Raw genomic sequence first — 23793 nt, 5'->3', positions numbered from 1 at the left:
AGGTCACCATCCATCCAAATGGAATCTAGGCAGATGCTGAAAAGATAATGGTCAACAATGCCAGTGTTAACTCTTGTGGAATACTTGGTATATTCATAGTAACATCCCTACGTTTTTTTTAATCCAAACTGTGCTTCAAAGGATCAGAAGGGAGTTAGAACAAATATGGAGGACACCTCTACATCTGGCTAGCTCATCTGGATTCTACAACACACAGAGAAACTATGAGTTTTCCCCCAACACGGCATTCTCAACACTAAAAATCCACCTTGACAAATAGGTAGCAATGAGATTTTCTGGAGGAAAAAAATTGTGCCATGAGAACTAAAACTACCCTTGTAGCATGGGCCAACTTGGATTATCAGGACCACATAACTTTTCTTTAAATTAGTTTCCAGTTACATCTTAATCAGGGCGTGTGAATTTCTTTCCATTTGATCAAGGCTAAATAACAAAATCAACCTATTTCCAAATTATTGTAATATTTTAGCATCACAACTGTAAAATTCAATTTTAAATTGATGTTTGGACTAATGCTCTTTATCCAGCAAAATCAACATATAGGGATGTTATAGAAATTGAATAAACCAACAAAGAAAAGGCTTTGACAATGAAAGCCTGAGCTTTAGAGTGGCGTTCTGAGATCAGACGCATGCTTTGAAAACTTTTGTTCCAAACATAAAACAAAACTTGGCTGTTTTTAGTTTAACAATATTGTTTTAGTATTTCCGACTTGAAAACAAGTATTCCAAAAACATGAAAGCAACGTATTTTCTGTTTCATGCATAAAAAAATCATTTTGAAACTGAATGCATAATGAACTTTTTAAAATTTATTGGACACAAATAAGAGATTTACAGAGTAAGATTGCACTACTGAACTACTGCATACATTTTTTTTTAAATGTAAAGTACAGAAGAAGCAGATGTCAGCTTTAAAAAAACGGTTTGCTTTACCAGGTTTTACAACTCCTTTTATCTCTACAAAAGATTATTTTAAAAAGGCAAGGTAGGTGAATTCCGAGATAAATCTTGGATTAGTCAGCTATCTACAACTGATGCGTATCAGCTAGTGAGCTATTATCTCACTGGTATGAAATGGATTTGTAGCACGGCTCGCTCAGTCTTTAATCTTCCAGCAAGTAGTTTGGATTAACCACAAGAAAGGGGTCTTCATCAAAGCTCTGTACTTCCACGGAATCTTTTAATCCCGAATGTGTGAGTTCAATTAGAATATGATCCTGTAAGAGAGAATTTTTGGTCAGACCGTGTTTATAAAGGACTGATTTCCAAGTAGCAATGAATATTTTGCTATCTTTGCTTGCTGTATTATGATGAATACATCCATTTTTACAACGTTGCAATTTTAAAAGTCAGGAGGAGAAAGGTATAATTTGCATAAATGCTAACAAAGCTTAACGTTGCATTTTTATACATTTCTGTTCCGAAATGGAAGACTTTCCATTTTCTAAATAGGCACAGAATTCTAATGTCTATTTTTACACCGTAACTCACAAATTTGACCCGGTTCTAACTCAGGGGCACACATCCAGTATAAAATGCTTTGTGTGGTCGTTTAAATATTTAAATACAAACTCACAATGGCCTTGCTTAAGCAACAGAAATGTTGGTCCCAATTGGGACTTAAGGACTGCTTGTAATAGTGAATAAACTTTATTTATGTGAATGAAGTTTATTGATTATTACAAGAAGTCCTTGACTTAAAAGAGTCACAGTTGGGACCAAAATTTCTGTTGCTAAGCGAGGCAATTATTCAGTTAGTCATGCTATAATCTTACAACCATTTCTACCACTGTTGTTAAAACGAACCACTCCAGCACCTTCATCATCATCAAATCTTTATTTGGTTATATTGCAGTTGTTAAATGAAACACACAATTGTTAAACAAACCCAGTTTCCCCAATGACTGCTTGTAGGAAGCCAGCTGGGAAGGTTGCAAGTGGTGTTCACATGACTCCAGGATACGGCAACATCGCAGATACACGCTGGTTGCTAAGCACCCAAATTTCAATCACGTGTCCATGGGGTTAGGATTACATCCCTTTTTTCAATGCTGTTAGAACTTTGTACAGTCAAAGGAGCTCTGAGTAACATTGGCATTCAAACAGAACCTCAGGCCTTGGATACTATGCATACGTACATAGTGTGTAAGACGATGAATCACTCTTTCGATCACTTTCTTTTTATTGACGAGTTCTTCTTCAGAATCTATTTCAGATTCAATTTCTTTTAAATACCAGTTGATAAGCTCACTCTTTTTTAAGGCAGCGTCGTCATTTTCTGCAATCAGAAGAAAATATTTTCCAGAAACATTTTGTTAATGTTTCTGACGGTTATGTAATTTTAGCATACTTTATATTCACCTCTCAATTATCTTTATATCCTTGTTAAGTCTGATAAAAATTGTGCACCTCCACGGCTAAGCAAGTTTATGGCTGACATGAAAACCGCAGCATTTTGTACAAGGTCCCTGCCTGCCTGCACGGGAACCGGAAGGATAGATATCACAAAAGGAAAACACTTATTAAAAAGGGCACTGGAAATAAAGCTTTTGAATAGCTAACTGGAACTTTAAGTCAGCTGCATTTTGAATGCTATTCATGTAGAATTCCTTTTCCTCTACCTTAGTAACAACAGGATTGCTTGAAATATCGCAGGCACCCAGAGGTAGGAGGTACAAGTGTATTCTCTTAAATAATGGGACTAGGATGTATGCAATTACTCAAACATACAAAAGAGGCAACTATGCCTATATCTATAGTATCATGGAGTTTTCCCTATATAGATGTCAATTTTAGAGTAATTGGAAATCTGAGCTTTGAGCAGTGCTGTTGATCTAGTTCTACTTAGTGAATTATCTTGTTCTAGCTATCTAGAACTATCCAATTTCATCGTCCAGGATCAATAACCATGCACACCTGAAAAAAAATTATATCTGTTGTTTTATCAGGATTAATATTTAAAAATCTTCATTCCTATCAGATATGGAGGAAATTTGCGTACGTTCTAACATTATTTGTCCAATGAGGGGTAGATCTTACAACTGGAGGATCCTTGCTTCCCCCAGGGTGATCTGGCCTTACCTTCTTCAGATCTCCTTAGATGCATTACAATGAGGTTAGAGATTCTTTGATATTCAGAAAAACTAAGTCTCAGAGAAGCCTTTGGTGCCACATCTTTGTTTGAATCATCTGCAGTGTCACCGGTACCATTTACTAAGCCATTAGTAAGTACATTGTCTTCCTCTCCTTAAAAGCATAAACAATTTTTATTCATTAGGCTGGAATTGATAAACCACAGTGAAACCTTATCAAGAAATAAATTGGTTTAATGAGCTTCCTGCTTTATTCATTCAAAATAAACACTCACAACCATAATGATCGTCTATTTGTCAAGTCATTTTCCCCAAAGCTCCTCTCTTATCATTCCTTGCAATAGGAAGGAATAATGCCTAGGTTGTCTGTTGCTTCAATCTTCACCCACACACCCCTTTTTTGAAGCTTTCAAATAGCTGTAAAAGAATGTAAACCTGGCCCCAGGAATGGAAAAGGGATAAATGAACTGTAAAAGGAGCAGTTACAAAAAACAGTCATAAAAACCATTTCTGGGAAAGAAGACAGGGGTGAGAAAGAAACTCAAACTAACCCAGGTTTTGTTTTGTTTATGATATGAATGAAACTCTGATGGTCGAAATCCTAAATAGCTAAAAAAACAAAGACCCCCCCTTCTCCAACGATTAAATATGTTATGTGACTCCATTTATTTTATGTACTTCAATCTCTTCAATATTGTATTGTATTTTTGTGCATTCAATATATGTATCTTTTTTTGCCCCCTAGGCACAAAAAGGCAGCTTTACCAGAACTTTTTGAAAACGTTAAGTGAGAGCGTTATTTCCCTTCATATAACGGAATCTTTCCAACAGAAACATTCACTCAGTCCTTTCTGCAAATATACAAGTTTGGAGATATTGTCTTTAAACTAAAAATTATGCTAGCTAGCTTTGTTTTTGGCCCAATTTTCTCGTACTAAGTCAGAAATTTGCCCAATGTACTTACTTATTTACTCCCAGGTAAATGAGCAAAGTTTATACTCTGCAATAAATCTCTCTTGGCATTTCACAATTGGTATTATGAAATAATGAAGGTGTATAGGAAAAATATTGAACCAAGCATGTGGTCAATGAAAAGCTTTTTTGAAAAGCCTTCCTAAATTATCACAAAGTTAGTTAAAATGGCACCAAGCACGTCTACTGTCAAGGCATTATTAAAATTAACAGTAATAAGAATTAAGTAAGACTGACTTAAAGAGGCCCAACATCACTCAAAGTGGATTGGAAACAAGCAGGCCCTAAGAAGTAACACTCAGGTGGCCCTGCTACTTGGCCTTTTTGTTTTTGGTGGGAATCTCCTCACCTGAAACTGAGAATCCCTCTGGGCTAAGACTTATCTGGAAACCACTCACCGGCAACTCCATCCTGGTCCTCAGGCTCTTCAATTGATGGTTCTTCATCTTGGTCTAGATTGATATCTGGAGTTTCAACCCGGATGATAGATTTGTTCAATAATCTGAAAGCTTCCTTCACGTGTTTTGGATGAACCTTGTTAAGAACATTTAGGGAGATTCAGAGGAAAGGATTTTGCTTCATGTACTGTAGTATAGTACCACATATCACTCCTGCACAATTTTTTACATGTAAAGCATGGAAGAACATAACTGCTACCACAGATGGGAGTCTGTGGCTCATCAGGTGCTGATGGACAACTTCCCTCAGTCTCCCCTATTAGCTGGACCGGCCAAGGCAGCCGGGAAATGGAGTCAAGCAACAGCAGAAGAAACACAGACCTCTCTTCTCTGAGGTTTATTATTCCCTCTTTTGGGGCAAGGAACAGAAGGAATAAATTACACTAGATTTACTGTCAAAGTCAAAGCTTTTAATATACATGAAGGAAGGCACATAAAACTACTCAATATGGTACTTTTAATGAAGTTGGTACAGCACTGCACAAGCTTGAATTACGAAATTGTTCAAGGATATATATTAAAGGCTTCCTTGGTATACACATCCCCGTACAGAGAGTCCTTGACTTACGACCACAATGGAAACAGAATTTCCATTGCTGAGCAAGGTGGTGGTTAAGTGAGTCATGCTCAATTTTATGACCTTTTTTTGCCACAGTTGTTAAGTGAATTATTTGGCCATTAGGCAAATCTTACTTCCTCCATTGTTGGAAGCTGGCTGGGAAGGTCACAAATGGTGATCACATGACCCCGGGACAAGGCAAACATTGTAAATGCATGCTGGTTGACAAGCGCCCGAAGGTGGAGACGCTGTGCATGTGAGGACCGATTGTAAATGACTTTTTTTTCGGTGCTGTTATAACTTTGAATGGTCGCTAAAAGTCATTGTAAGTCCAGAACAGCCTGTAATCCAATTACTAAATTAACCCATTTTTTGAGTTTGCACAATACAATAAACTAACTAAACACACTTAAGTTGCATATGCTAACCCACAGAAAACAAACTCAAGATAAAGCACCGGGCCACAGACCAGCGGTTGGGGACCCCTGGTATGTGCCATAAACAGGAAGAAACAAATGGTCCCAAACGAAGCAAGGAATGATCTCCACTCCCCTTTAAATACCATCAAGTGTAGATACCTCATCATTGCAATGCATCCGTGCCATGGCTTCCGACAGCCGTATCATGCTTTCCAGTTGTCTCACTGTGATTCTCCATGATGATTTTGTGACACCAGAGCCATCCCTTTGGCGTAAGCGCTTATAGTGCTCGACAATAAAATCCTCTGACTCTTTGGAAATCTATTGGAAGTGGGGAAAATGATGCGTATAATAGTCTGCTATGATGGAATTCAGTAGAATTTCCGTTTAAAAATATTGCATTACATCATGGAATCAAGCAATAAAAGCTCTAACCCTTAGAGAAATTTGAGAAGCCGTTTCAGCAAATTGGAGTAAGTGTTAAAGAGCTCATATTAAAAATATACTATTTCGAAATAATAAGGAAAGTTTAAAAATTCTCAATACCTTTGGTTTAAATTGCCTGGCAAAGAGAAGGTATCTTCGGATGTGATCAAGTGTATAAATACGATCAATCGATTCATCTATCCTAGAATGAAGATCCACAATGCGCCTTGCAATAGCATAATCTGTAACCTAGGGAAATATTAGGCACTATTACTAAAGGTATAAGGTGCAATGTAATAGAAAAAACATTGGTATGTCCAGATTTGCCATTACAAATAGTGTTACTGTTATCTTACTCTGTTAAATAATTTTAACAGAAACTCCAAATAATAATAATAATCATCATCATCATCTATCATATGAATAAGTTCTTTATTAAATGAGTTTGAATTTTCAACAATTTGGATTTTGTAACATTTTGTTTCAAAATTATTGTGTGATTATATTAGGTCTATATTCTGCCTTTATTTTATATCACTCAGAATGCTTCTGCCTCATAATATCCCAACAATTATTGTAGGAGATGGGGTGGGTGGAGAGTGTGAATTGCCAGCTTTCTAAACCAAAGTAGCTCTCAAAATAAATATCATCATCACGACCAAGCTACTGCATCTTTAATAACTTTTATATAATGCGAGCTCCACAACCGTCGGTTTCACAAATGGTTTTATTTCTCCCATTCTGCAGAATGTTCTCATCACTGGCATTCGCATCCCTCAAGAGTCCTTGAGTGGTTTTTAAAGGGAGAAAAGAAAGAGGAATATAATAAAGAGAGAGGGGGGTTTCATTCATCATTTCTGTCTTTTAACTTAGGTAAAAAGTTAAAAACATCCTCAAGTCAAACTTGGGCTTCTGATGGGTCCAAGCCGTTTCATATGTCCCATGTTCAGCACTTAAACCAAGTTAGCACTCTGACAAGGTTATTCTTATTCCAGGTATATTAAGTAACATACTACTTGTAACTTGGTAAAATTTGAGCATCCTTAAGAGCTACCAATATGCTCAGAATGTTAGTATAGTGTTGAAAAACATATTAAAATATAATGCAACTCATAAGTACAAAATCCCCTTTAAAATCCCACTTACCCAGGTAAAAATATATACAAAAAGACGGATTAAAAAGACACAGAATTGTATTTCATAAGATGCATATAATTTAATCTACCATGAATTACAAATACTTGTAAATTCTGTGTTACCTCATTGCACTCATCCACAAGAATAAAGAAGAGATCAAATCTAGACATGATAGGGGCCGATAAGTTTATATTCTGTTTCAAAGACTTGGCTCTATCATAACGTCCGCCGACTGGATTTGCTGCTGCCAAAATTGATGTCCTGGCATTTAAAGTGGCCTGTTAAAAAACAAAGTAAGTGAATAAAATTTTTATCCTTCTCCCTGACAAAAAGCTTCCTGAGAAAAGTAGCTGATATGTACACATTTATTTCATAAAGCTGAACAAACTGGGAACAAATAGTAGAAAGCAGGAGGAACGAATTATTTTCTCTCTTATCTTCAAAGACAGATTGTTACTGGGTCAGGAAGATATTTTTTGATGAATTTTGTTGGTAGATGCTTCAACCCCAATGATTCTTGCCCCACAAAACTGCTTCTTCCAGAACATAAATTTTAATATATGAAAAACATTGGCTAGGCTCTGGTACTTGAGAGACCACCTATGTGCCATAATACCCACTGGGCCAATTTGAGTTTGGTGTGTTCCAGATTCCTTGGATTAAACAAGGCTATCTTATTGGGACTCTATAAACATGATTTCTCTGTAGCAGCTCCCTGGAATCTGGAATGAGGTTCCCCTGAAATCTGGATGGTCCCCATCCTACTGATGTTTCGAAGGGGCTAGAAGATATGGCTTTTCTCCCTTAATTATTTTGTGTCACCTTTGCTATTGTTTATTCTTTTTCTTGCTCATTGCATTTTTAAAAAGTGATTTTACCTGGGACTAATAATTAATTATTTAACGTAGCCTGATTCCAAGTAACTTTGGATGGTTTATACTTATGTAAAGACTGGTTCTTTTAGAGCATAACATCTCTAAATAATTTAGTCACAGAATAACATTCTGAAAAGAAATGACCAGAGTGGATCCAATTACAGAAACCTGCCAAACAATCCACACTAATCCTAAAGACTAAAATAACAACAATTGGTAATTCTGGCAGTGAATGTTTACCTTAACTCCAGCCTTGGTAATGGATATAGTTTGCTGCTCCATTGCTTCGTGAATGGCAACTTGGTCTCTCATTTCCATTTTGTCAAATTCATCAATACAACACACTCCCTGGGGAAAATGCAACAGGAGGTTTGTCAATTCCCACTTCCATTACTGGGATAAATAAAATGAATGGTAATTATTATTATTATTTGAAGCAGAAGGTATCACCCTTTGGATAACATACATTATCTGCCAACATGAGTGCCCCAGCTTCAATAACGAATTCATAGGACTCTTCGTCTTTCACCACAGCAGCAGTTAAACCAGCAGCACTAGAGGCCTTTCCACTGGTATAGACGGCTCGGGGGCTGAATTCTTCCACGTGCCTGTTGGATCATAAATCGTTTCAATGAGCAGCAACTTCACAAAAGATACCAACCTCATTTAGATTTGTATACTGCTCCATAGTGCTTTATAACTATCTTAATTCTTCTTTCACCAACCTTGGAAGGATGGAAGGCAGAGTCAACCTTGAGCCTGTCAAGATCCAACTCCAGACTGTGGGCTGAGTTTGCCTGCACTACTGCACTTTAACCACTGCACCACCCATGCTAGGGTGACATAACAGCAAAGACTAGAATTTGAATAAATGCTCATCAGCAGCTAGTCCTTAATTTACAACAGCAATTAGGACCAGACTTTCCATTACTAAGTGATGCGGTTGTATAGTATGACTGCATCACTTAGCGGTAGCAATCTCTAGAGTACTGGTTGTGAGCATTAACTGAATTTCCCAGCCTTTAGGTGAGGCAACTTCCTGGTGAAATTTTATTTTTGAAGTTAAGCATCTCTTCAAAACTTTGCACAACTGTACTAATTCTAAGTCAGGCAGATGTTTCCTACAAAAGACCAGAGTAGATCGTATTTTGGTCAAACAGATATACAAACACTTGCAAGGAGATTTCATTATATCTTTTCATTTGTGCATAAAGGAATTTTGCAACAATTGTACTGCATTGAATATTTGTTTAAAAAGTTAGCAATCTAGCATCTTTTCAACTTTATCTAAAAATTATTTCACATATATGCAGAGAGCTGTAAGCCATGCTGATCGTACAGCTAACCCTGCCATAGTGTTAGAGAAACTTACTTTAAAAACTGGCTTTTGGCAGTACTTGGATCACCAACAACACAAACATTGATGTCACCACGTAATGAAGTGCCTTCTGCTGTTGTCTTAGGAACGCCACCGAATAGCATGAGCAAAATCCCTCTCTTCACTTCATCATTACCTAGATTATAGCAAGTGAATGTTAGACATATTAAAGATTTTACAAATGCACACATTCAAAATAAATTCCTTGGGTAAACGTATATAAATGAAAAGGCAACTTATTTTCCAGCCATTGTGATGTTAGCCTTAAACAATGCTCAAAACTCAATAATGTTGCTTGTAACTGAGCAGCATCAACCAGGTCAAAGAATCACAGGAAATTCTCCACGTTCATTATTTCATTTCATCTTTTCAAGATGTACAGAACATGACCAAGAAGCATTACATTGGGACATTATCTCACAAGGCCTCCTTATAGCCTGTAATCTAGTCTTAACCTGACTGCTTATTGCATGATTTATATGCTTTGAGCCAATTTTTGATTCCTGGCAACAGGCTGGTTAAGCCCCTGAAGTTTTCATGGCAAGATTTCCAGAAATGGTTTGCCCTCGTTTCCTTCCTAGGGCTGGGACAACATGACTGGCCCAAGATCATCCAAATGGCTTTATGCCTAATGTGGGACTGGAACTCACAGTCTCCCGATATATAACCTGGTCACTTAACTGCTAGATCAAACTAGCTATCTACTCATGATATACATATATACTCCTTGGCTCTACCCAGTGTTTGGAATCTACCAAGACCCCAAAAATTGTGGACATTTCGTGCATGATAAATAGCTACCATAATCGTTTAAAACACTTGCAGAAGAAAAAAATCCACACCTGATTTCCAACAGGAATGTTAGCATGTGTCATTTATATATGTTTGATTTTCAATCAAGGATAAGGAAGAAAAATTTTGAGTAATTTGACCATTTTTTTAAAGGAATTATGTGAATGATGTAATTTTGATGCCCGCCCTTCCTTTAATGTTATTCTCATAATTAGCGTAGTCATGTATATGCAAACAAGTTTAAATGTATTTTTCTGTTATTTTGTTTGTTATAATAAACTATACTTTACATAGTCACTATTTTATATCTTTCTATGGTACTGAATATAACTGTAAAGAGAAGCCCTTTCTGGGGAAGAGGTGAAGAACCAAGAAAACCTTATTTTCACTAATGAACACTTTGTTATGAACCATCTCTCACTATGTTTTGTAGGTCCCCAATATCCAGAAGGAGCTTTCCAAAGCACTGAGGGTGGGGATAATAAAATGTGTCTCCTCCATTCATGAGAACTCTAGATTAAGCCCATTATCTCTAAAATATGCCTAAGTCAGAGAGTAATCCTAATTCAGAAACAGTCTATATTGGACTATTGATACAAGATAGTTTAACAGACCAATGTTGCCTTCAGCTAAAATAAGCAATTTAAAATAATCTGTGAAACAAAGTCCAAGTTTATTATTTTGATATTAAAGTGCAGAGGTTACTTGATAAGCAAAGAAGATGATGAGGTATACTGATTAAAAGATTATGGCAAACCTCTCCCTTCAATGTCTATGGAGATTCCCAGGTCACGCAGGTCATGGCTGTCCCAAAGGTGCTTTTTTCAAGAGGCAACTGGACTTTCTGGTTTTTCTTTGAAGATCTCTTTTTGCTTCTCATCCAAGAAGCTTCTTCAGCTCTGACTGAATGGTGGGGAATGGAAGAATTTATACTCCCTGCAGATAGCTGGACATTTGCATTCTTTTAAGCAAGTCATTGAGGCCACCTGGAAGTTTACCTATGTCATCTGTGCAAATGGGTGTGGAGCCTTCTTGGAACTGTGGAAAGGACTGTGTCGTATATTGGAGATGTGGAGATATCAACTGTTGTATCCCTCCACCTCTTGCTGAGAGGGCTGTTCATTACTGACATAGATGATCTCTTTAACCCCAAAATTGAATAGCCCTTTCTCAACAGATTCCACACACCCGACTTCCAGTTTGAGCTTCTTCAGCGACAGACCGAAACCTCGTCTCTGCGAGGCTTCAATCCGTGCTCGCCGCTGGAGCGCCCTGAGCTGGCTGGTTTCGGGGCTAAGCCACCCCGTAGAGGTGGTGAAGAGGGGGGAGACTGCCAGCAGGGTTGAAAAGAGCCACATCTCTCCTCCCCAGCTGGCCATTACTCCCTTTCCCGAAGGTGGTTGCAGTGGTGGTCAGAAAAGAAGAACTCAACCAGAAAAGAATGTGCAGGAGGAAGATGAGAAAGTTTTGGTTGACCGGGTCAAACAGCAAAAGCAACAAATAAGGTACCCTGGAATTGTTAAAAAACAATAAGAAGATTTTTAAGCTGCGAAGGAGAGAGAAAAGGGAAAAGATTTGGTTTTCTCCTTTTCCTATACTGACAGCTAAGAGACTTAAGCAAGAAATTGGAAAAAAATTCAATTTGACATCAATAGGCATTTAATGCTGAAAATAAAAAGTCAAAGGGATAATAAAGATTTCTGGATAATTAACAGCTTTTGAAAACAGGAAAGGAGAGAAAAAGAATAAAAGGGTAGGATCTGGAAGGGAGGAGACTGCCTAGAATTAAAAAAGAACTTACAGCAAAATCTCAACAAGACTTCCAAAAGATACATTCTAACTGAAATATTGCAACAAAAACCCCAGGAAGAGAAAGTAGAAAAAGAAATAAGAAGATATAACTCGGGACTATCTGGATTACTTGATGATTTCTGGATTCTTGGTTATTGTTTTGAATGACTCAAATCAATCCGGTGGTTTTTAAAAACTTTTAAAAATGGCTCCACTTTTAGAAGAACTGAAAATGGAACTTAAAAAGTACAAAAAAGATGCACAAGAAGGGAGAGGTTCTTTTGGCTTCGTATTTCAGTTTTTAGAAATGGAGATTTGGAATTATGAGAAACAACAAGAAATGCCTGCAGAACAAGAAGATTGCAACAAAGAAGAAGCCATCTTTAATGAACAAGTAATCTTAGATGGGGGAAAAAAAGGAAAGGGGAGAAAGAGAATGGAAAGTTTAAGATTGGGAAAAACACTCCCCCCCAAAATAGAGTGAAAAATAAGTATAAAATCAGAAAGCAAAAGAGGGAAATGCAGAAGAGAGAATTAGAACTAGAGAGTCAAGGGGGTAAAAAGGGGAGGGAGAAGATGAGAGGGAAGAAAGGAAAAGAAGTTATAAAGGACAGAAGGAAAATATAGAGAAACAGGGTCTATTTAGAGATAATGGGTGAAAACTTAATGGAAAAAGGGATTCAGCAAAGGTACATGAGATAGTATGGTTATATTAGAAGCAGAAATAATTTTAGAAAATATGAAACAATGTATGATTAAAATGTCTGATAAAATAGCTATCGTAATTCAGTGGAATGCTTGTCAATAAATAAATGTAATAAAAGGTATATTTAATGATTTATAAAATATATGTGAAGAGAAATAAGGGAAAAATTAATTATGGAGATTATATGTGTTTTTAAGGATGTATGATATTTAATTGAAAAGAAGTCTTAAAGATGTTAAGATTTAAGTGATAATTAATGATAGAACTGAACTGGAATGGAATGAGGGTTTATAATTACATATATTTACAATCTTTCTTTTTTTTTAAAAAAGAATATAGTGTGTATTATAAGAATGTGCCAAGCAGAATTCGATTGGAAGTTATGTATTATGTATTATATTGAAGGTCATAAACTTAAGGTATATATTGAAGTTTAAATAAGAGTTGAATGGATGTAATTAAAAGATATAAAGGTATCATACTCCAATTAGTAACTACAGGAGAACATTTGTTTAATGAGAAAAGATAATACGAAATTGAAACAGAACAGACAAAAGTATAAATATAATGATTTGAATTGAAATGAGATAATCAAAATAAAATTGAGAAAATTAAAAGAGGGGAAAAACTATATAGAAAATGTAAAATAGTATAAGATATGGAATGGAATACAAAAAGGAGCATGAAATTGAGTTTTGTGTCTGTATAAAGAAGTTCAACCCAGGACCATGCTATTTTCAAAAAAGATGCTTTACTTGTATTTTGTATATGAAAACCCAAATAAAACTTTATTTAAAAAAAAAAAAACCAGATTCCACACACGCCATTCAGTCAGAGCTGAAGAAGCTTCTTGGACTAGAAATTAAACATGTTCAAAAAAAAAAACCCAGAAAGTCCAGTTGCCTCCTGGGAAAATAAAAACAAAAACCCAACCTTTGGGTTCTCCCTTCAATGGATCACCAGCCACTTCAAGTCAAATACAGGCATGTGCGTGTTTCTGAAGCCTTTATTATTTTCTGGATCCCAAACTTACACTACCACAAAGAGATTGTTTTTTTAATTGTTCCGATCTCTTCAGAAGAGATAATATTTACAGAGAGAGTTCCAGATGAGATACAGTGTACATAATTCATTTGAAAGCTTTCCAAATAGTTTAAAATAACAGTTCAGTCTTACCATGTATGGTGGGAAAGAGGCTTGTGCAAAGGTTATGGTACAAGTTTTTATCTTGGCTCATTTCAAATACTTTTCCCCATTCCATTACAGACATATGATTTTTAATGCTTTCTGCAGTTAGTTCCTCATCTCGAAGTTCTTTGCCACCAAACTAAGATTAAGACAAAATAACACAAATTCAAAATAGTGCAGAAAATAATTCAAGAAAACTTAAGATCCTGAGCCAGAGATGTAGTAGTCAGCAAATCAAGGGGAAAAAAATATTGTGTTATTTCCCCCATGAATATTTTTAAAGTGAAATGACAGTGAAAAATGTGTGATCTCAGAGCACACATTAAAACCACTTCTGTATATGGAAAGCTACTGTATCAGGAAAAAAGTCTTCTAGGGAAAAGTTCTCTGTTATTGTTGGTTTTGCAGTCAGTCCCTATAGAAGCTGCTGCCGCCCAATTCTACGCCGTCAGGGTGAGATTCTACCAGTTCGCACCTATTCTTTAGAACCGGTTGTTAACATTCTAAGCAGTGCGCAGAGCCGGTTGTTAGAAGAAATTACTGGACTAATCCTGTAAGGAAGGCAGGAAGGAAACATTCTGGTGTTGGTTACAGAAACTGCCTCTCCGTTAAGCCTTATTACATTCTTGGCAAGACCTTCCTGTCTCAGGAACTTCTCTGGAGTTTTTTCCCCCTCCTTTGTTGATACTTTGCTTATGTGGAGTGACCATTCAAAGTTACAATGGCACTGAAAAAAGTGACTTATGACCATTTTTCACACTTATGACTGTTGCAGCATCCCCACAATCACGAGGCCAGGCAAGAAGATGCGTGCCTTGATGTGAGTGATATTGAGTTGGCCACGCCCAGCCAATAACATGACCACCAAGCCATGTCCACCCAGTCACATGACCACCAAGCCACACCCACCAACCAAGCCACGCCCATAGAACTGGTTGTTTAAAAAATTGAATCCCACCCCTGTACCCCATCATTCTTATGTTGGACAACCTGGTGAGGACACACTGGGAGCTCTACTTTAAATCGGGCAAATTTGAATGTAACACACTTAAAAATATATACTGCATGGAAAAAAATGGCAAATTATTTAACACATACTATTATCAAAACAAAAAACATTTAGGTAAAAATTTCCAACATTCAGTAAGAGGGAGTAGAACAGCAAAAAAAAACCCACAATTGGTTCCTTTAAAATGATCCTTGCTGTTATTTTTCACTTAGCAAGACTCACCCTGGGGTTTGTTGGCGCCACATAACAGGCTAGAAAGACCAATTTATAGGACAACTCTCTGACTCCAAGTGCTCGAAGACCTCGGACACCTTCAGTTTCATAGCCTTCTTTTCCAGTCACACGAGAACCAGTTTCTGCTCGTACACCTATAAAATTAGGAGTTTGAAAGTTCTGCTCAAAGAGCAAACCCACAAATATCTCTCTAAATAATTGAAGATGACATCGGGCAAGCTACCATCAGTCCCAATTAATGCATCATATTAAGTCATGGATAGCTTCAATCATAGTTCCCTGAACTAGCCAGTGACCAGGGTTCATACATAGCGCTAAACACCATGAAAGTTTAATATATCTAACCCTTGCAAGATAATAGTTCTAGGATTCTAAAGTAGAACAATAGCAAAACAACCTTCTGATCAGGCAGTGTTGGTACTTGATGGTTGTTCAAAGTTCCACCAGATCTCTACAGGAGGTACTTTCAACCTGGGCCCAAAAATCGACACCCCCCTGGTCACATGACATCTCAGATGCTTAGCAACTGGCCTACATTTACAACTGTAAGTTGATCCACCCCCTATGGTCACATCTCAGATGCTTAGCAGCTAGCCTATATTTACAACTGTTTGCAGCATCTCAGTCATGGGACCATGTTTCTGCTTTTATTTACTTCTGTTTTCAGCAAAACTGGCCCAAAGAGAGCCATTGGTTTGCTTAACAACTGCGACGTTCACTTTATGACCACTATGTTGGCTTAACAACTGCCCTAAAAATAAAAAAATGTCACGTGATTTACGATTGTCACAACTTACGACTAATGACGGTTAGGCTGCATTAAGGTCATAAATCAAGGACTACATATAATCTGTGATTCCTAACCTGCAATTTAAAGCAGCATATTTTAAGGCTACAGGTAGTCCTCGATTTAGAACAGTTCATTTACTGACCATTCGAAGTTACAACAGCACTGAAAAAAAAGTGAGTTATGACAGCTTTTCACACCTTTGCAGCATCTTCATGGTCACATGATCAAAATCCAGACGCTTGACAACTGATTCATATTTATGATGGTTGCAATGTCCTGGGATCATGTGATCACCTTTTGTGACCTTCTGATAAACAAAGTCAATGGGGAAGCCAGATTCACTTAACAACCGGGTGACTAGCTTATCGCCTGCAGTGGGTCACTTGTGGCAAAAAAGATTGTAAAACTCATTTAACCAGTGAGTAAAACAAAATTCATTTAACCAATATTTCACTTAGCAACAGAAATTATGGGGCCAATTGTGGTTGTAAATCGAGGAGTACCTGTATATCATATATTAGGAATATATAAATATCTTCAATACTGAAGACTCGAGATAGGATTCCCCTACCTGGAGTAGACAGTTGAGATACATCTGGCACGACAATGAGACACCCTGTGAAGTCACACTTGTCACCAGCCTGTGCAGATTCTACAGCTTCAGCACGCAAGATGACCTCAACGCTGCGAGGAATGCTTCCCCGAGGCAATTCAGCCTGGGTTTCTTGAATGCGAACCTGAGAAGGCAGGAGGAAAGAGACCTTAAAATGCCTGACCTTAGCATGATTAAAAATTAAACCTGAATATTTCTAGCACGTGGACTTGGAAAAACAACAGATGCTTGCGTTTTATACCAAATTGACGCATAGCTAAGGAAGTTCTAAAAGAAAGCAAAAGAAAGATCATTAAACAGATTCCTTTTGACTTCTGAACTAGGAAAACAACAAATCTTAGGAGACATAATGCCAGTAAAGCAAGCTTGTTTTTATCCTTGGTTATGGCAAAAAACAGAAATAAGATATGGGGGGGAATTATTAAAACAACAGAACCTCAAAAGAAAATAGAAATTTCACAAATAAACATTAAAATAGATACATGAATCAATTAAGTTGGCGTTAACGCACTTTTTTTTGGTAAACACAATCTCCTAATTTGTGAAAAGCAAAAACATGCATACGATAGCTAAAAGTACTTTGTCAACATCTCTACCTTTCTAATAAGTTATAAAATCCACTAAATTCCGCTAGAAATCCAGTATTAATTCAGATACAGTAGAACCAGTGAGCTGTTAAAGACAGGCTTGTGAAAATCATACCGTTGCTCCTTTGAATCAGGAGTCTCATGCTTCACTGCACCGGCAATGAGAAGATCAGAGGGGAAATAAGGTATGGCAAAAGGAAAGGAAAGGCAGGAAGAGGCACTAATATCTTGTTCACATAGCGCCCAAAGTTCACATTTTGAAGTACAGGTAGTCCTCGGTTTATAAACGGTCAAAGTTATGATGTAACGCAAAAATGGGACTTATTACCCAAATGAGAAGTTCTGACATGTTCATGTTACTGCATCTTGGCCACTTGGCAACCAACTCACATTTATGGTATTTGAATAACAGAATAACAGAGTTGCAAGGGACCTTGGAGGTCTTCTAGTCCAACCCTCTGCTCATACAGGAGACCCTATTCCATTTGGGTTGTCCAATTTCTTCTTTAAAACCTCCGGTGATGGAGCACTCAAACCTTCTGAATGCAAGCCGTTCCACTGCTTAATTGGAAATTCCTCACTGTTAGGAAATTTCTCCTTAATTCCAGGTTGCTTCTTTGATTGGTTTCCACCCGTCGTTTCTTAACTTGCCTTCTGGTGCTTTGGAAAATAGGCTGACTCCCTCTTCGTGGCAGCCCCTTAAAAGATTGGGAGACTGCTATCATATCACCCCTAGACCTTCTTTTCACTAGACTCGATATATCCAATTCCTGCAACCGTTCTTCATGTTTTACTCTCTAGGCCCTTAATCATCTTAGTTGCTCTTCTCTGCATTCTCCTCTAGAGTGTCAGCATCTTTGTTTTTTTTTAATATGGTGACCAAAACTGGATATAGTATTCCAAGTGTAGTCTACTCGGGCTTTATAAAGTGGTACTAATACTTCAAGTGATCGTGATTCTATCCTTGTTTACTGGCTTTTTTTGGCAGCTGCAGCACGTTGCTGGCTCATATTTAACTGACTGTCCATTAGAACAGGGGTCCCCAACCACCGGGCCGCGGACCAGTACCGGTCTGTGGATCATTTGGTACCGGGCCGCAAAGAAATTAAAAATAAAAATGGCAGCTTTCTTCGCCTTTGGTGAATGCTGCTGGGATCAGGGATCAAGGACACAAATGAAAGAAGGGGAGGGAGGAAGCAACCAAAGCCTGTCCTGCTCTCCGGCTCAGCGGCGGTTTCCTCCCGCCTCGTTCCTCTCTCCAGTCGCTCTCTCGCTCCTCCACCAGCCCAGGAAGAAACTGCTTCAAAGAAGCCGGCAGGGTGTAGCTTTTCCTGTCGGCGCAGCTCCTCAGCGCCCGTTCCCCCCCCCGCCGCCGCAGTTCAATCCAGTGCTCCGTTCTGCCTGCCTGCCTTCATTTCTGGTTGTTTGGGCAGCCGGCTGAGTAAAAGAGGTGAATAGTTATTTTCTCAGCCAAAGCTACTCTGAAACAACCAGAAACGAAGCAGGCAGAACGGAGCACTGGATTGAACGCGGCGGCGGGTGGGGTGAACGGCGCTGAGGAGCTGCGCCGACAGGAAAAGCCACTCCTGCCGGCTTTGAAGCAGTTTCTTCCTGGGCTGGTGGAGGAGCGAGAGAGTGACTGAAGAGAGAATGAGGCAGATACCTGAGGGATAAGGCTGAGAGGCGGGGCTTCTCAGCCATCCTGCAGGGACTTGTCCTGAGTTGCGGAGACAGCCGCGGGCCACCGCCACCCAGCGCTCAGTTTTGAAGGCGCTCCTCAGCCCGGCGCAGTTCCTGAATCTGCAGCTGAAACCCTCCGTTTTAAATGTCCCAATAGAAGAGAATATCTGTCGCTCAGGGTTGCAATGAGGAGGCATTGGTGCTCCCTGAACTTGGTGGTTTGCTGGCAGACGTTTTATTACCCGACTAGGTAACAACATCAGATGTTATCTAGTCAGGTAATGAAACGTCTGCAAGCAAATCACCAAACTCGGACTCCTCCCCCTCCCCCCCTCCTTGAAAAAGTGTTTCTGCATGAAACTGGTCCCTGGTACAAAAAAGGTTGGGGACCACTGCATTAGAACTCCAAGATCCCTGTCACAGTTCCTGTTATTAAGCCACCTTTCAATTAATCTGTATCTGTACTTTTGGTTTTACTCGCCTAAGCGCAAAACACGACTTTTCTCTACATTGAATTTCTTTTGTTAAATAGGGCCAGCGTTCAAGTTTATCAAGATCCATCTGGATCTTGAGCCTACCATCTTGGGTGTTGGACGGGGTACGGAGCCTTTGGAGCTTCTTGCTCTTCTGAGCTGTCTCTTCCGCTTCCCACCGGGTGAAAGCCAGAGTCTGTAATGCCGCTGTAGTGATCCATACAGTCATGTGAACATGATTTGCAGTGTTTTTATTGGAAACCCATCTTTACTTCTCGTTTCTAGGAAAAGCCACCCCACACCAAATAATAGATTCACTTAAGTGCAGTGTTTACTTAATACTGTTTAATCATCGCCTTTTAATGACCCATAATCCCTTGCAGGATGGAGTCTGGGCAACTGAACAGAACTAAGTGTTTACTGGCTGGATGCCCTTCCTGTTGCCAATGAGGAGTTATAGCTTAGTCTATTTAATGACCTTTGCAAAAACAAAAAAAAAAAAGGTCATAGAATAGGTCATGTTTGAAAAATTGATCTGAGAATAGCATTCTGTTGTTTAAAAACCAAAGGCAGAAATTCCAACAACAATACCTTTTGGAAGTCAACAAACCGAGATCTGTTTGTATCCAGAAGAAACCGCTTCCTATTGGCACAGACCGGGTTTCTACAGATGTTGGGCTGTGTGTACTTGAACTGCTGCTCCACATCTTTTATCACCGTCTGGCAATCCAGACAGAGAAAGGTCCCACTGACAAGCTCTGGGTGAACTGGGTGGGTGCGAACTACCTGCCCACTAATACGCATGAGGGATCCGATGCGGGCGGACGTCATTTCTCGAATTCTTTTCAGGAAATAAAAAGTCCATTTTAAAAGCTTTTCATCTTTAGCACACAAAATCAGATTGCAATTACCCAGCCGATTGTGGCCTATTGTTTTCTACTGAATGGTAACCTTGGCAAGTTCAAGGCTTTCTTTAACTAAGAAAAGTATGTTCCTTCTGTGCTATCGGTTAAGACAATGCATACGGCTGTGCTGACGTCTGTGATGTTAGGAGCAGAATGTAATCAACCCCTTATAGCATTATAGTCCAGGACATCAGTTGCAGGATTTCCACTCTGCTATACTTAACTTTTAAAATGGGTTTGGGGTAAGATACCTTTATTAAATCCTATACATATTTCAGATGAAAAATTGCACGAGTACAAGACTACATCAGACAAGCTGTACAAAACTTGAGACTGTCTTTATATACTTGATAGAAAACCAATATTTCAAAAGTATTTTACTTATTTATGAGGTGCTCAGCAATATAATCATACATAGGCAAAGAATAAAAACAATCCAGATCAAACTAGGCCAATTCACCATTCAGGCAAATAGTCACACTCACGCTGTCCCCAGAGGCTTAATAAAACAACCAATTCATTACAAGCTTTCTAAAAGTCAAACAGAGAGAGGTATTCCAATATCTGAGAGGCAAAAATCTCAGAAGAGTGGAGTAGTGATTGAATAGATATGCTTAAACGGCTCCTATATATGACAGCTTATAAATGGACATGTAGCAAGCTCATATTTTTGTGTTAGCAGGTGGACATAATGAAAACACAGGCTAACAAAATGCTCCTTCCACTTATTTAGAGGCAAATTACATAGATTTGCCAGCATCCTTTGCTTAACTATTTAGGGCAATGCCAGAATGGATTCTCCTGAATTGTGGATAATCACATGCACAAATGCCTTCAGTACCAAATTACTATTTCCTTGCTACATAACATTGTAAAAGTGGCAATTTAATCATTAAGATTCTTACTTGTTCCTGGTAGGTAAATCTTGGAAGGCCACATAAAAATCTTTGTTAGGAGGAACATTTCTGTGGTCTTTGGCAAATGTTTTTACAGCCCGGCACAAGAAAGGGTACACTCTAAAATAAAAAGATAGATTTGTTAGTGAAAGAATTATGTAAGCTTTTGCATCACCCTGACTTTCTGTGTATCTTATAAATTTCCCTGTTGGCTTAGAAGTTTAATGAAACAGATAATATGTAATGCAAGTATAAATATGAATTATTTCCTACAAGGCAGCCTCCACAGGACTTTGTAAACCCTGTGTTTCTATTCAAAGGCTGGACATTATAGGAAGCAACTGGCCAAACTATCTTAAGATGCGAATAATAGATTACCATTTTTATTTTATCTGTAAATTTATTAATACAGGTAGTCCTCAACTTACAAACAACGGAGCCCAAAATGTCTGTTGCTAAGACAGTTGTTGAGATTTGCCCCATTTTACGACTATCTTGCCACAGTTGTTAAATGAATTATTGAAGCTGTTAAGTTAGGAACATGGTTGTTAAGTTAATCTGGCATTCCTCGTTGACTTTGCTTGTCAGAAATTGCAAAAGGTGATCATATGACCCACACAGGATACTTCAGCCATCATAAATATGAACCAGATGCCAAACCTGAATTTTGATCACGTGATCATGCAACAGTCTTAAGTGTGAAAAATGGTAGTCACTTTTTTCAGTGCTGCTGTAACTTTGAATGGTCACTAATCAAAGGGCTGTAAGTCGAGGATTACGTATACAACTTGTCTTAAGAAATTCCCTGATGCTCTTGAACATTTTCCCATTAAAACCAAGAACATGCAGACTAGTGATCTTGAAATTATCACTTCTATAATGATTATCATATGAACATTTTAGGTATTCTTACCTATAGAACTCTTCTTGGATTGTGGTAGCAAGTTTTTGATTGAATTGCTCCAGATCCTGAAAACTTACAGTTAAGGTGTTTCTCTCTGGACGAATCAGCTCTTCTGCATCTTGCAAGTATTTAACTTCTCCATCACTATTCAGGAATCTTTTAGGGAATAATTTCATAGAATTATTTCCTACACAGCAAGTTTAATTAAGCATTACTATTATGTAGTGAATATAAAAGGATTATAGTGAGATACCCCCCTTACTTAAATATTTCCATAACTGGAAATTATTCTCTAACCTCTCAAATTACAAAGTTTGACATAACCATATCTGAAAATTAACATGTATGTTTTCTCTACAGAAGAAATAAACAAATCAGTTTTGAACTGTGTATAATAAAAAAGTTAACATGCATTTAGGCTATTTTTTTGGCATCTGATGAATTATCCTAAAACCAGGAGTTCAAAGAAAAGTAGCTTGTTTTGATGTAAAATAATTTCAAGCAAATTTAAACAACCTTACCCATGTTTTAGTATATCAATTGAGATTTTATTCTTTAATAGGTACACACACAAGCCGCTTGGTGCAGTCTACTTTTCATTCTCTTAGAAAAGAAAGGAATAAACAACTGAATTTATGTGGGGGTAAATAAACCAGGATAGCATTGCTTAAAAAAAGGTCACCTAGCACATAAATGTTCAGTTGCTTAAGAAGCAGATTGATAGTTATTTCTGCTACTCATTTGTTGAACTGATATACTCCACTACTGATCTTATGCTGTTGTTTTTAGAATGTCATCCTGCTTTATCTTCCTTGAGACAAATACAACAAGGCACCCAGAATACTTTTATTGTTATTTGATACATGAGATAATAAACAAGAAACTCAACATTTAGAATGTTCCAGTATCTCCTGGAATGGGGTCTAAGCACATTCATGTATCTAATATCAAAGATTTCTGAGCAATACAGTCAAATCCACTAAAGGATTGTAGAAAGATCCCAGGACCAGACCTGCAACCTCAGGATGTATGAAATACCAAGTTTACCCCTCCACTTCATCACAAAAGATTGCACCAGTACAAAACCACAAATGACAAATGTCATCTCGTTGAGCCAAGTTTGATCTAGGCTCGAAAGCAAGAAACTGCTTGAGTTTTATTCCCTGCCCTAACTATGAAAGCCAGCTGGGTGACTTCGGGCCAAGCCTTCTCTCTCAGCCCGTCCCACCTCACAGGGCTGTTGCTGCGGGGAGAACAGGAGAGGGAGGTTGCAATTGGGCGTTTGCCACCTTGAGTTATTTGTAAAATAAAAGCGGGATACAAATGAAGCAGCAATGCAAGACAAACGGTATTGCTTCAGAGCTGCCTATGTTGGAAAGCTGCAGCTTTGCGAAGTTCATTATTTGCATTCCGCAATAGCTCCCGCGGAATTTGAACGGCTTTACTCCAAGTGTAGTTTTGAACCCAGGGAATTCAGGAGAAATGGAGGCAAAACACGCACGGTCCGCCCCCCCCCCAAAGATGCTGTTGGGCACAGTCGAGTCCGCCGATCACCATCCTGTCCGGAACCAAAGGCTGCCACTCACTGTTCGAGAAAGTCCTGAAACAACTTCTGGCACTTCTCGGCCACCTCATCGCGGAGTTGTTTCTGAGCCGCGGCCAACCCAGCCTCCCCGGCGGCCACCAGATCCATCCCAGCTCCTCTCCTCTCCGACAACGATGAGGATTCGCGCCACTGCTGAGCCCCGCGTGGCCCGAGCTTAGCCAATCGGAAGCTTCAGAGTGGAACGCCCGCCCCTTTCGAATGGTTCCCCGGGGAAAACTTTTCGCGCCAAATGCGGCTGAAAGAAAGAGGAAGCAGGAAGGAAGCGGGGAGGGACGCGCGA

At 38.5% G+C, this 23793-nt stretch overlaps 1 protein-coding gene across 1 annotated transcript; it reads right to left on the bottom strand.

Moving 5' to 3' along the window:
* Nucleotides 1–813: 813 nt before the first annotated feature.
* MCM6 (minichromosome maintenance complex component 6) lies at nt 814–23704 on the bottom strand. Its single transcript, XM_026714645.2, has 17 exons — nt 23494–23704; nt 21917–22063; nt 21013–21123; nt 19794–20043; nt 16421–16586; nt 15048–15193; nt 13805–13955; nt 9334–9475; nt 8428–8569; nt 8202–8309; nt 7209–7364; nt 6070–6198; nt 5683–5844; nt 4486–4621; nt 3105–3269; nt 2162–2301; nt 814–1240 (listed from the first exon to the last, which is right to left on the bottom strand). Exons 1-17 carry the CDS (start codon nt 23598–23600, stop codon nt 1127–1129), a joined length of 2472 nt encoding a protein of 823 aa, XP_026570430.1. The 5' UTR covers nt 23601–23704; the 3' UTR covers nt 814–1126.
* Between the last annotated feature and the right edge of the window lie 89 nt (nt 23705–23793).

This window comes from Pseudonaja textilis, chromosome 1 (genome assembly GCF_049901715.1).
Source record: "Pseudonaja textilis isolate UNSWEBS1 chromosome 1, rPseTex1.2, whole genome shotgun sequence".
NCBI classification, from domain to species: Eukaryota; Metazoa; Chordata; class Lepidosauria; order Squamata; family Elapidae; genus Pseudonaja; species Pseudonaja textilis.
The sequence above is the reverse complement of the archived record's forward strand: the minus strand, read 5'-3'. Positions and strand labels throughout refer to the sequence as shown.

Coding starts and splice junctions, on each gene's coding strand:
- MCM6 (XM_026714645.2), bottom strand. CDS start 23,600: ATGGATCTGGTGGCCGCCGGGGAGGCTGGGTTGGCCGCGGCTCAGAAA. Junction 9,476..13,804: donor CCTCTTTCCCACCATACATG/GTAAGACTGAAC, acceptor GCTATAATCTAG/GTAATGATGAAGTGAAGAGA. Junction 4,622..5,682: donor GGATGCATTGCAATGATGAG/GTATCTACACTT, acceptor GTTCTTAACAAG/GTTCATCCAAAACACGTGAA.